The following is a 14,314-nucleotide window of genomic DNA, read 5'->3' as shown; positions in this document are numbered from 1 at the left end:
GGGGCAACGCTGTTGGCAGGTGGATGGTTGGATGAGATGATCTTAGAGGTCTTTTCCAACCCTAATGGTTCTGTGATTCTATGAAACACTCAGAGGAATGCATGCAGGGTTTTTATTCAGATAGCTGCTGCATGATTACAGCTTTCTTGAGCATGCCAAAGGAAGAGGATTTCTGAGCTTGCTGCTCTTGGCAGCTGGTTCCCATCCCTGCTTTTAGTATGGGTTGTCTCGTACGTACTCCATGATTGTTTTCAGACCCAGCCAGGTCTCCTCCGCAGTGGGGATAATTTGGGTGGCTGGAAGGAGGAATCCATAGCGACCTGTGTCTCGCAGCTCAAAGGCAAATGAGTATTTGATGCCATAATCGTAGCTCCAGTCAATGCTGCCTCCACTGGCTTGGTCTGAAAGAGAAAGGGAGAAAAAACAGAGGGTGAACAGAGGACCGATCTGAGTTCTGCTGTCATAGTTTTTATGTCTGTGAGGGGCAAGTATGAGGTTTTCATGGGAGAACTCAGCTCCAAAGTCACTCTCCAGAAGGACCCTGCTCCCAGGAGGGGATCAGAATAGCAAAATTACTCACAGATAGTAGAGCAAATGCTCCCCACTGTGTAAGTCGTGCCATACAGGGACCGGATGGAATTGGCAGCAGCTTTCCCTATGGTGTTCTGCAGAGGGAAGGATAAAGGACGAGTCAGAAAGTAGCCACATTAAATGTTAACATTTCACCAGCCTGAACCATACTTGGGAAAATCTCCAAACTGGTTTACAGCCTTTTTTCACTCCCACAAAAAAAAAAAATAGTTACACCAAATCAATCAATTTCTTAATTACTCATACTGCTGACGGTACTGTCCACTTAAATTATGACAGTGATTCATATTGTATCACAGATATTACAGCTGCAATGCTGTCCTTAAAGCAGAAAGAAGGATTTCTGGATGAGCAAAGGCCAAGAATGGATAGGGAGGTCATGTGCTTGCGTAAGACCACGACTTCTCTTTTAAAGGCATTGCACTTCCTCAGGTCTTTGCTTGCTCCCATGGATGGTCACTGTTATGGATGGCCCTTGTTTTCATCCTGATAGCTCACTATAACTTTAGTGTGGAAAGCCAGCTGGACAGAAGAGAGGAAGCTAAACCCAAGTTAAGGTGTCTCACCAGCTCAGCGTTGTCTGCTGGTGGAGTGCATTTATAGCCATAGGGATACATCAGGAGCTGAGAGTAACTGTGGAGGGTGAGGAAGGCCTGAATGTTTCCATGATTCTTAATAAAATTTACAACAGATTTAACTTCCACCTCTGAGTTGGCACTGGGTCCACGGTAAGAGTCAGAACAGGGGTTACTACTGGCTCCAGGACCTGTTGGTACAAAGAGGGAGCAAAGATAAATCTATAAGAATTGGTGTTCATAGGAGTTCAAGGTGGATCAACACAAAGCTGAACTTTCCTATGAATCAAAAGCTTTGAGTGCTGATAAATGCTAGAACAGAATACTCAAGGGACATCAGTTCTGGAAGATACTGATTACTTCCTTCATCCTTTTCTCACTGGCGATTAATCAATATGAAATTATCCTTACAAAACACAGCCACCATCCTATTTGGTCATTTTCTTTCAGAGTCCCTCATATTAAGGAGATTGTTGGCCCTGTGTAACAAGATCCAGGAGCACAAAAGGGAACCTTCTTCTTACAGCTAGAATCCAGAAACTTCATTCCTACCTCCAAAACCTGCGTCCCAATTCCTGTTTGGATCCACTCCAATACACAGACTGCCTGAGTTCTTGGAGCGAGTCTTCCGCCACATGCGGTTCTGAAACAAGGAAACAACTTGACATAAAAAGGTGCAGATCTCAGTCCTTGCGTTAACACTGTAGCCCAGAAATGGTTGCCATTCAGCAGGAAGGGATGCCAGACACAAGCCTAAGAACATTTCTGATGGGCTGACAGCCAAGGAGACACAGAATCAAAGGGCTGGTGAATTTACAGTGAAGGAGAAAGATGGATTAGACAACTCTCTTTGGCTTCTTTTGTAACTCCACCTTAAAACATCAGGAAATGGACTTTCAGAGCTTATTTCCCTCGCTTTTATTGGCTTGGAAGAGCATGGCAGCTTTCTCAGTCAGCTTAGACACGCGATGTGCTTACTCACTGTGGTGTGAGTGAACTCATATCCATCAGGGTTAGCAACTGGCAGTAGGAAAATGTCCAGGTTGTTCAGCAGAGAGGTGATGGACGCATCGTTCCCATAGTCAGAGGCAATCTATGCAGACACAACGTGGTGATTATCAGCAAATTTCTTTCCCTCTAACAGTTGTGTAAGAGGCAAGACTGGCTTTCAGAGCAGCCAAAAGAGAGTTCAAGGGGCAGACTGAACACATACAGGTGCAGTGAACTTTTAAGAAGAGGCATACTCAAGACAAAATAAAATCAATCACTGTCCAAGTGACCTTTCTAGCTATCCACATTGCACTCGCTTGTGTAACCCACTCTCGGGAATGGATGCCAGCATCGAGCCAGATCGCAGGGCGGTTTCGTCTTCCAGTGCTGAACTGTCAAACAAAAGAAAAAGTTTTAAAAGACTCACTCAGTAAAAAACATCCCATACAGACAAGGAAGCTTTGGGCTGAATTGTGCTGCATCTACACCACTTATGGATGTTAGTGTTTCTATGTATGCACACAGTCTATGGTATGTTATAAGCCATACCTTGAGCACATACAACGGCCGCTTTTCATAGGATTCCCCAATCTGGATCTTACTGACAATGCTGCCATACTCAGATGCAAGATTATCCAGCTCTTGGTAAATCTGAAATGAAAAGTCACGATGACATTGACATCACATTCATGTACAAGGCTGCCCAGAAAACTGCAGGACCTGCTGAAATCCACTTTTGTCTCCTTTCACCTTCATTATTATGGTCTTGCCAAAACCTCATCTCACCCTACATCAGCATAATCAACGCTGCTCCCAATGTCACAGACGTAGACAGAAGCACTGCTTTGTCATCAAGATCCGTTTATTATAGGAATAAGTTCAAAAACTTCTCTCAAAACCTTCTTTAATAAATTCTGGTAGTAAACATATTTTCCCTCTACTCTGCTTGATGGTTACCAGCATCCTGTATTTTCTTACATTCATTTATTTCTCAATTTCATTCGAGGGTCAGAACCGAGGAGCTTTGATAGAACCCTGTAGGAGTTTATCAAGAAGTACAATCAACACTTGCCTGTTCCAACACATTGTGAGAGAGCGTTGGCTTCCTGGGCTGACCATGAAATTAATATATTTAAAACCCAAACTATCTACCAGAAGAAGCCAGAAAGGAATGTTCAGTCTTAACATGTTTGATTGAAGACAGCAAGAAATAAAAAGGCCAGAAAAAAAGAATAACCTCCCCCAAAATCTAGATCTGAAGTACTCACAGAAGCTAAAGAATGGTAAGTTCCATAGTTGAAAGTGCTGCTGCTGCGTTCCATTTGTTGACTGGCGACTATATCTTGCTTTTCTCTGTCGAGAACGACCTGAAATAAGCCATTCAGTTATGGGAAAGCACGCTTAATTTTGAAACTTATGTCCAATAATGAAAGTTATGTCAATAACGAAATGGTGGCATTGCACACAGACTACAGAAGAGTCCATGAATTAATGAAAGAGGCCAGACTGTGAATCACCATTTGGTTCCACAGGATTGAAAAGCTGATCACGTGGCATTGCCTACCTGCAGGTCTTCAATCAGGATTGAGTACTCAATCCCATTGGACTCCAGGAAGATTTTGACTGCCTGCAGGCTGTGAGCAGGGATTCGCACATCCACAGGGAGGGCAGGGGTGGAAGGATTTAACCAGAAATCAAGCTGAAAAGAGAAGGCAAAAAGGATTTGGTTTGGGGGACACTGTGCTTTGCAAACAGTTTTCCTAAAGCTTTAGAAACACAAATTTCTCCCAAAGTGAATAACTCCTGCAGTGTTGTTCCCCATCATGCATACAGCACACTCCTCCGTCACCACCACCTTGTATCACACGACAAGCAGCTCACACACAAAAAATGAAGATCCAGCAGGAGATTAAAGTTGGCATTTTCACTGATATCAGAGTTCCAGTAACATAAGCAGAAGGAAATTTTAGTCTTCTATGGAGATCATTATACTGTTCTCCCTTTTACCAGCATTAGTTTCAAGAATAATATAAAAAAAACATTGCTTTTACTTTTCCTTTGGTTGGGCTGTTCTAAATTCTAGTTTTTATAATATTCAAATCAATATATTTTTTAAATAAAGTGATAAGAAAAATTCTCACCAGTGGCAGTAAGAAGAGCAATAACCTAGAACTTAATAGCATATTTCCTGTTTCAACATAATGCCGATTGATTGACAAATTCTTTCCACTGCTCTTGGTGACATGTAGAAAAGTATTAGCATCCCCATCTTCACAACAGGGTTTTTGATCCTAAGATCAAGAGCAGTTCAAATACAATTGCAAACCCAACAGGGAGAAAATCTGGTTGCAGGCACTCCTGACTGCAAGGATAATACAAGAACTAGTAGATCAAAAAACACATACTGTGACAGTATCTCCCTATGTTATGATGCAAATCTTCCAAATCTAATGCAAAGTCCTACCAGGCTAAGTCCTACTTCAGTCTGAAGTGTTAAAAATGCCTCTGTGACAGTAGAATACCTCAAGATGGTCCAGTGTTTCCAAAAACCGTAGCTTCTTCAGTTGTTCCTCATTTCTTGTCTTGATTCGGAGAACCTGGTGCCTGCAATAAATTAGAAACAGTGTTGGTTGGAACTAGATGATCTTTGAGGAAATCATCACCAACCCATGCCATTCTATGATTCTGTGACTGAAAAGGGGTCAGGTTGAACTTACTATTGAGGTTACAAATTTGGTGAGTAGTTTTAGAATCATAGAAACGTACAGTTTGGAAAAGACCACAAAGATCATCCAGTCCACCCATCAACACATCACTCCACCACCCCCACTAAGCCATAGCAGCCAATATTGACTTCTTTAATTCAGCTGAAAGTGCTGGCCAGTATTTCAGCCAACAACCTGCAGAGCCAGCCTGGTATATGGGCACTGGATTAGTAACGAGATAAAGGGAATGCTCAAGATGTCATCATAAACAATACATCATGCGGATGAGTTGTTAATTGGTTACGAGGATTCACGCTCTATCTATTCATCCTTCTTTGTCAAGAACTTGCTGGAAAAAAAATAATTGCTTGTGAACCACCAGATGTTTGCAGAGCAAACAAAGCAGGGAGAACACTAAATATGGGATTTGTTTCACTTTTCCTCAGTCCAGTCAGGCTATTGACAAATTCCCCTGCGTTACCATGAGAGGGTGGCTTGTAAATCCAGGTGGAATTAATCACCTCCTGGAAGCACCTCGCTCTGCTGCTTACAGGGGCAATCTCAGCCATTGATTTAGACTACAGCATAACATGCAGCCATCATGATGTCCCTAAGAGGCTTTTAGATCATGAAAATCATGCAAATACACAACGATCCAGGTGGTTTAGGAAAATGAAAGTGAGTAGAGTTGATGCTGCATTTGTCAGCGGCACATGGAGATGGGTTTGTTTGTATTCTCTTCCTCAGGCTACTGTTGGAGACAACCAGCATCCACGGGGTCCCATATCCCAACCTGGCTCAGCTGCTCTGTTGGCACCCAGTGCAAGCAGTGCAGGAAAATGGAGATGACTCAGAGCAAATCAACGTGAATAACTGCAGAACTGGAAATCGCCTTGCAAGAGAAGGCATAGAAGGAATTTAACATAGGAGCTCTGTTACGTGTGTGTTTATTTGCTAGCGTGACCTCAGCTGCTGAGAAGAAAAGCTGTTTAATTCCAGTTTCCTCGATCTGCTCAACTGAGGTGTAAAATTCTTTTACCAAATTAAGTCAACAAAGAAGGTACTTTATCACTTTAACTTACTATTGGATTCTCCATGATTGTAAGCTTTATTTTGAATTAGATTCTTCCCTGAAGAGGAGATGAGGTTCACTAACCATACTGCTGGATGTGACTGAGGAGTGAATTCACAAGAACCCAATCTGCATTATGCCAGAAATCAGATTAATAGGTTCTCCTGGTCTTAATAAACACTAGAATTATAGTAAATAATGCATATTATTTTTCTTTTTCTCAATCCTTACATTTTAATATAGAGATATACTCACTGGAATTCAGCGTTCTCTTACAACATCTCAGCAAGTACCTATTAGGTTTTCTATTATTTCCTTTCAAAGTTCTTATGTAGTCAGTAAGGCTGTGAGGAAATAGACCAGGAAGAGATAGTTTTGCAACGCAATGTACACAAAAACCTTTAGAATATATCGGTTGGAAATAAAGATTCAAATGATTTAGAAAGGCTCTAAAGGGGATTACACGTTTATAGAGAAATAGGAACATTCAAAAAGAATGGGAAACTATTGAGCTTTCAGACCTGAAGGCAGGTTGTGATCTTCTGGCTCCGGTCTGTGCTGGATCAGATCTGAACTCTCAAGCGCTGCAGTGAGGTTCAACTTTAGGTCTTGGTTGAGATCACTCCTTAACTAGCATCAAAGCTGCAACAAAGCCTTGCTTGAATGTGAATTTAGGAGCTCAACTCAGCAGCTAGGCCCTTCTCCTCAAATGAGTCAGATGAAACTCAAGGAGGGAATCCTTCAAACATGGGAGAACCAAAGCTGCAGGACAAGTTGGTCATAAAAAGCAAAGCATGTGCCCCAAGCTGATTTTGTAAAGTTAAGATAAGGAAGAAGAACAACTGGAAAATAGAGTCTTGCAGTGAAAGGTCTTGCACAAAAGCATGACTCACCCAACAAAAGTTTCCAGGCACAAGGCAGCCCCAAAGAGGGCACTGAAGATCAAAATCAGCTTCATGGTTGAAGCGAAGGGCGACTCAATCTAGCAAAGGGGAATTTATACAGGACTTGTTAGGAATCCCTTCTTCACCACATGTGAATTCCATGTGATTAAATTCTCACATGTATCAGCATTTCAAGGTAAACAACAGATAAGAGGCCAATTTCAGCTCCAGAAAATATTTTCCACTCAGATTCAAACCTGTGAAGAGTTATTTTCAATGCCTTGCTCACAAAGTAAATGTTTTCCTACGTAGAGGAAAACAGAATCAAACTGAACGTTATCCCAACTGTTACTGGGGGCAAGGAGTCCTGCCTGTAGATTCTTGGCCATAGGTTTTTCTCCTACAATAGGTTTCTAGTAGCCTACTCCAGCAGAAAGATCTCACTCTATCAAAAATGCTCAAGCTGAACAGTTATTTTGAAGGATGAGCTCCAGCTCACAAGTTGCCCCTGATAGACCAGGCCCAGACAATGCTATGAATTTGCTCCTACGTGGAATACACTTCTAGGTATAAGCCAAATAATTTAAATACATTCTTTATTGAAACTAGCATCTCCAATCTTCACTTGTGGTGGTTTCATATGGATTCAGTGCTTCAAGCAAATTAAGGATGCAGCAAGTTTCACATGAAGGCAATGCACAGTAGGAGCAGAAACAAAGCCATGGGTGAACGGGAACTCAGGAGCTCAGCTCTGCAGCTACTCTCCTCCTTGGAGAGCCTTGCCAGATGTCTTCATCTAATGAATTCTTCTCAGCAGGCTTAATAAAGTGCTGGTGCAGCCACTGCTGGAGCCTCTCAACTTTACAGTGCTCACAGGGCCTCTCCCTGATCCAACAGCTCCCTGCCTTCCTTTGCTTTTGTGCTGGACGCTGTTTGTGGCTCACGTCACAGGGGATGGACTGCATCTCACTGGCCTTCCACAGAGGTGCCCAGGGATCTGAGTTGCCACTGTCAGTGTTGGAGGCTCTCTCCTGGCTGAGCTTTGAGAACTGCTTCTCTTGCCTTTGGTCACAGGAACACCTCTCTGTGGTTGACCCAGAGTGACAGGAGGAGAAGTAGGGCTGTTGGATGCACTTCTTCTTCATCCCATTATAAACGTCACTAAGGAAGAGCCAGGCATTGAACGTGCTGCAATATGTGCAGATAGGGCTACTGGGAACTAATATGGGAGAGAACAGAGACAGTTCAGCTACTCTGCAGTCAGCCTCGGATTCCCCTCCCAGGAGCCACACCTTCCACCCTGAAAACCTAGGAGAAGGATCGAGGAAAATAAACCTCTGACAATCCCCAAAGGAAGTTCTTACTGAAGACTTTACCCACACTGCTCTAAACAGATTGCCCAGAGAGGTGGTGGATGCCCCATCCTTGGAGACACTCAAGGTCAGGCTGGATGGGGCTCCGAGCAACTGATCAAGCTGTAGATGTCCCTGTTCCCTGCAGGGGAGTTGGACCAGATGATCTTGAAAGGTCCCTTCCAACTCAAATGATTCTATGATTCATCAGCACATCCCTGAGGAGTCTCCCCCAGTTTCCACTCCTACCCTGCTACTCCTACCCATCATGTGTGTGCAAAACTCATCCCAGTAAGTCTCATCCAAGGGAGCCTCAGGCAGGGATTCTGCCTGTTTTGACAAAAAGGAGTTAGTCATCCTGCTATGGCTGTATCTTGGAGGCAAGTTATGGAGAACATACACTCTGCAAGGAGTTAAAATGTGTTCCTGCAAGTCCATGGGTCTTTCGTGTCCTTGGGAAACGAGCAGATCTCCACTCTCCGCAAAGTAAATCAGGTAACGTGAGTTTCTCCTTAAAGACAGGATCCACCAGGAGGATTTCCTGCTTCTAGCACTGCAATAACGCTGGTGGAAGATGAATTCAAACCGTAGCCTTCAAAATTCTGTAAAGAACTGACAGAGGGTCCATGCCACCTCCTGTGGATTCACTCTTTGAAAACAGGATGGGGAGGCTTAATTTAGGGTGAAATTATAGCTTGCTTCATTAGTCACGCTATATCCTGCATGGGGTTACAGGCTGCCAAGAGATCCCGCCAAACATTATGTCAGGGCCCAGAGCATACCAACAAGTGCCCTGACCAGCCCCATTTAGTGCCTCCACCCACTGCATTTAAGGAGCTGCGTTGAAGCCCAAACTTTTGTACCCACTGCTAATCCTCACTGAAGGGATATGGTGGTTACAGAAGCCATGAGGTCCTGCAGGGCTGAACCACAGGGAAAGTCATATGGGAAAAGCCCTGCGCAGGCTGAAAGTCAACCTCACAGCACTCCGCTCAGGGTTCAGAACACTAGAACAAATTATGGAGCAGCAAGAGCAGGGGTGTACCACTACAGTGAGCCAGAAGCCAAAGGTGACAGCAAGGCAGGTAGGGTAGAGAGCTCACCACAAGAAGCACAGCCCCGCAGGACCCAAACACGAGGAGCAAAACAGGTCTGGTGACACCAACCAAGGACAGCCGCAGTCCAGATCCCCAGATAAGTCCACAGTTGCAATGCAGGTCCAAGGGCAGGTTGTCAAGAGCTACAAGAACACTCTGAGCCCACTGCAGCTCAAATGACCAAATGAATGCCCTCAGCTTAAATGCAGCTCCCAGTGGGCGGAGGGTGTGTGGGAGGGTGCCCCATATGAGGCCCTGACACATTTGTGTGGGCAGTGGGACACTCTGCGCAGTCTCAAAGTGCCGTCCCATGCAGTGAATCACAAATACCACGGTGGCACGTTAACAAGTGAAGGGTTAAATGAAGGGTTAAGCCATCAAGATTAGAGGGAGTCACTCCTTTTTGTAAAGTTTGGAACTTCTGTCATTGCCCATATCCGAAAAAGGTTCTTGCAACCAAGATACAGCATGGCAGTCTCTCTTATCATGTAGGAAGGGTAAGGGCTGGGTAGGAAGAGGCAGCATCTCTCCTCACTGTGCTCTCAGAGCACGTCTGAGATGGCGTCTATGACCTGTGGTCCCACTTATCTCCCATCCTGTGGCTCAAACCAAGTGTTTGGCAATTTGTAGGAAAGTGGAGGAGAGGGAGTGGGAAGGGGGGACAAGTAGTGCTGCTCTCCTGGTGCTCCTGGTGCCCCTCATTTCCCCTCTGCCCTCTCCCTCTACATCACCTCCTGCTCTCTCAAGGGGTCCTGGGGCATTTTGTGTCAAACTTTGGTGAATCCCACGCACAAATATCCAAAATTCATCTTTACCTTTGTGAGTGTTCTCCCTTTTGTCAGAACATAATCTTTTATCTTGAGCTTTCTGGAGGATCTGCTTTAGGAAAATAACACGTTATACAGGGTTTGTTACTTAGAACAGTGTATAAACACTACTCCCTTCATATCCAGGGGAAAATATATGCTACAGTACATAGAAATATTTGTCAGTCTGCAACAGCAACATGGCAAAGGGCTCCATCTGCAACTCACGTCCTGGCTGGTCTAAGTTAATCCCGTGCAATTGGCTATAATGCAATTCATTGTGGATTACTGCTGGGAGAACTATTATTTCTGTAAGTAATGGATTACTTCTGCATTCCTAATCCACAAGGCACCTTAGCAATGCCCCAGATAAGGAATGAGTAAGGATTTAAGTGTGTGGCTCACCATTACTAGACAGCACTGGCATCATTTTAGGATCAAAACCCTCATATTGATCACCCTGGAGAATGTGCAGCTTTATGCCAATGAAATAACACTGGTTGCAGTGAAGCAATTTATATCCAGCTTAAGTTTCTTTAAATCAGGAAATCAATGCCTTCCACTTTCCAGTGTTCTCCCCAGATTTCGTGTTTCTGAGTCACACAGCAACATGCACTCCAACAGATTATGTTGTGGCTTTGTATTGTAGGACACCAAGCACTTGCATGAATTCTGACTAGTAATAATCAGAAGAGGATGGAAAGGGTAATGGGAGAGATACGATCAGTTACTTATACCTGGAGATTAAAGGTAGTCTAGCAGTGACACCATCCCTTGAGATAATTATAAATAATAACAATAACTTCCTCAGAAGTTCTGCACAAGGCTCATAATAGGCTTCTGCTGAAGTCCAGCAGATGTCAGCACAAAACACGACATTAAATAATGTCTTACTCGAGTGTAAGCACAGCAGAGAAGGCAGATAATCAAAATGCCAGTGCAGCACCAAAACAGGGTTTCTGCTCCGGTCCTCCCAAAGCCTTCCTCATCTTCATTGTATTCCCTCTTGTCTGGTTTCTGACTGGTGCCAGAGAGCAAGGGCTCATTTTGCTGACAATAGCACCAAAGATAGCAAGAAAAGTGTTCCATGGAGCTGTGTCCTTAGACGCGAGACCCAGCGTTATCCCTAGTCCAGAGCAACAGCGTTGCTGCACTCAGAGCAGCTCCTTGGCAACACTTTGTCCAACGGACAGTCTCTGGAACACCTGGAGAGGAAGCACAGAGATGATGACATCACAAGAGTTTGTCTTTTTTGTGCCCATTAAATCCTTTGGCTCTGACCCAGGGAGTGCTCTCAAGGCATAAAGTCATAGAATAATAGAATGGCTTAGGCTGGAAGGGACCTTAAAGTTCATCTAGGTCCAGTCACAGCAGGGCTGTTCTCAAAGAGTTCTTCTACCAATCCGTGTACATATCTGTGTTTGCCCTGACCCAAGTGCAACACCTGCACGTGGCCTTGCTGAACCTCATTAGGTTCACGTGGGCTCACTCCTCAGGCCTGTCCAGGTCCCTTTGGATGGTCTCCCTTCCCTCTATTGTGTCATCTGCACCACTCAGATTGGTGTAATCAGCGAACTTGCTGAGGGTGCACTCTAACCCACTATCTATGTCACCAAACCAGGCCCAAGACAGACCACTAGGGAACACCACTCATCACTGCCTCCACCCAGACATGGAGCTGCTGACCACAACCCTCTGGCTGTGACCATTCTACCAATTCCTTATCCACCAAATAGTCCAGCCTCCAAATTCATATCTCTCCAATTCAGAGATAAGGATGTGGTGCGGGACCATGTCAAAGGCCTTGCACAAGTCCAGGTAGATGACATCAGCTGCCCTGTTGTCCACAGAAGCCATCGATGCAGAGAGCGATCTCAATTCCTGTCAGTCTGTAGGGGCTGTTAGGTGGGATCCACCTGGGATTGTTCAGTCTGGAGAAGAGGAGGCTTTGGGGAGATCTTATAGCTCTCTACAATTCCCTGAAGGGAGGTTGTGGTGAGGTGGAGGTCAGGCTCTTCTCCCATGTAACTAGTGATAGGACTAGAAGGAATGGCCTCAAGTTGTGCCAGGGGAGATTCAGATTAGATGTTAGGAAAAACTTCTCCAAAAGAATGGTCAGGCACTGGAACATGCTGCCCAGGGAGGTGGTGGAGTCACTGATCCTGGAGGTGTTCAAGAAACTAAATTTAGATGTTGTACTGAGGGACATCATTTAATGGGGAAATATTGGTGACAGGTGGACGGTTGGACTGGATGATCTTGGAGGTCTTTTCCAACATTGGTGATTCTATAATTCTATGATCTTAAAATTTAAGTTCATAAGTACAGTAATATGTGTCCTAAATCACCCATATATAAGTTCTGAATATATGATAGGAGTCCTAAAATATTCTGTAATTAATAAGGTGCTTTGATATTATGGAATTAAAGAGAGGGCTTAGCTTTTAAGATATCCACGAAGGAACATCAAGATATCTATGAAGGAACATTTGGAGTTAAGGTTAGGTTACCATGTGAACAGACCCTGGCATTTCTGACTGTAGTCCTCAGCGTGGAGAGTAGATATATGAGCAGTTACACAAAGAACAATCTTGAGTAATTGTTACTTTGTAGGCAATTAATTTGGGCTTATGTGTCTCCCCTGAGCCTCTTCTCCAGACTGAACAATTCCAGTGTATTTGAAGTACCTCCAGAAATCAAACAAAGCAATCAGGCTGAACAGAGTTGCAAATGCAAGTTCTAGAGTAAACACAGAAGTTTTTATAATACCAGGCAGGTTGAACATGGAGAATAATAGCAGCTCATGATTTTTCTCTCCCTCTTGTTCCTTTTCGCTATTTAGTTATATTTGACACTGCTAGTTTAGAGCCTACTCATCTGAACAGGCTGCCCAGGGAGGTGGTTGAGTCACCGTCCCTGGAGGTGTTCAATAAACAAGCAGATGTGGTACTAAGGAACATGGTTTAGTGGGCAACATTGGTGGTGGGTGGAGTAGATTATCTGAGAGGTCTTTTCCAATCTTAATGATTCTGTGATTCTTTTCTGGCATACATGGCCAACAGGGAGACGCATTCTCCTTCATTGTCAGTGGGAGCAATGTTTGGAACACATCTGACCAAATGTGATCTGATTCACAGGTGAGAAGTACTGCACCTTATTATCACTTTTTTACCCCATCTTATCACCTATTTCTCTCCATTATCTACATTAAGGTCCTAGTTTGATCTGCTATCCTTTATACTGAGATTATGTGGGATGAATCCCATTCCTGGAGTCCTGCAGGAACTCTGAAAGATTCTATCACAAAGATATTTTGTGAATCTCCAGCATTCTTCCATTGGGTACATGTCCAGAAGTAGGAATGTCAATTAACAGGAGGCTGAGGAAGGAGAAAAATAAGCAACAACTGCTTCCAAGTTTAGTAGTGAACAAATTTACATATCTTCTTCATGTGCAGCCTACTTTGTTAACCCTGAGCAGCTTAAATGACAGCTGAAGATGCCAACTTGATGCTCAACAAGGAGGTTCTGGGGCTGCCATCCTTCTTACAGAAGGAAACACCACCTGACTTGCGGAAACATACTTTGCAACCGAGATGGTTATAAAGCAGGTATTCAGTGCAGCGCATACACCGGGTGCAAGGGGGGTACTCTCTATCTTGCACACCGAAAGACAGAAAACTTCAGCAGCTTTTAAGTTTCCTTGCCCCATTAGCCCACATCTATCTTTTATTGTTTATTTGAAACTATATTCTAGCGTTTTTTCCGTCAGCGTCCCCTCCCCGCACCTCGCACCTCGCACCTCGCACCTCGCACCTCGCACCTCAACGCCAAGATGGCAGCGCCCTCACTCTCCCCTTCCCGCCCAAACTGCCAGCGAGCAACCGTCCCCATACCAACAAGCTCCGCCCCCTCCCGGCGCGTCGCGGGTGGATGACGTCACTCCGCGCAGCGCCGTTCACGCAGGCGCAGACGGTGCGGCCGTTGTGGCGATGGTTGTGTGAGGGGAGCGCGGCAGGGTTGGTGGTGTTTTCTTTGTCTCTGAGGGACATTACGCTTTTCTCGCTCCGCAGCAGGTATTTGGGATTGTTCTCAGGGTCCCCTAAATTGGAGGGGTTGTTTGTTTGGGTCTGTGAGGGGCTGGGGAGTGGGGCCTGTAGGGATGGGGCCTGTAGGGATGGGGCCTGTAGGGATGGGGCCTGTAGGGATGGGGCCTGTAGGGATGGGGCCTGTAGGGATGGGG

The 14,314-nt window shown here is 44.7% G+C and overlaps 2 protein-coding genes across 2 annotated transcripts in view; one reads left to right on the top strand and one right to left on the bottom strand.

Moving 5' to 3' along the window:
- Positions 99-9,593, bottom strand: CPA2 (carboxypeptidase A2). Its single transcript, XM_021384236.1, has 12 exons — positions 9,336-9,593; positions 6,827-6,915; positions 4,679-4,760; positions 3,721-3,855; positions 3,425-3,523; positions 2,706-2,807; positions 2,447-2,548; positions 2,149-2,259; positions 1,719-1,809; positions 1,158-1,357; positions 581-665; positions 99-401 (listed from the first exon to the last, which is right to left on the bottom strand). Exons 1-12 carry the CDS (start codon positions 9,576-9,578, stop codon positions 214-216), a joined length of 1,527 nt encoding a protein of 508 aa, XP_021239911.1. The 5' UTR covers positions 9,579-9,593; the 3' UTR covers positions 99-213.
- Positions 13,990-14,314, top strand: part of TMEM209 (transmembrane protein 209) — a 13,133-nt gene continuing 12,808 nt past the window's right edge. The window contains exon 1 of the mRNA XM_021384235.1: positions 13,990-14,147. The gene's annotated coding sequence lies outside the window, so the exon portion shown is untranslated. The remainder of the gene's footprint in view (positions 14,148-14,314) is intronic.

Source organism: Numida meleagris, chromosome 1, assembly GCF_002078875.1.
Source record: "Numida meleagris isolate 19003 breed g44 Domestic line chromosome 1, NumMel1.0, whole genome shotgun sequence".
Taxonomy (NCBI): Eukaryota; Metazoa; Chordata; class Aves; order Galliformes; family Numididae; genus Numida; species Numida meleagris.
The sequence above is the reverse complement of the archived record's forward strand: the minus strand, read 5'-3'. Positions and strand labels throughout refer to the sequence as shown.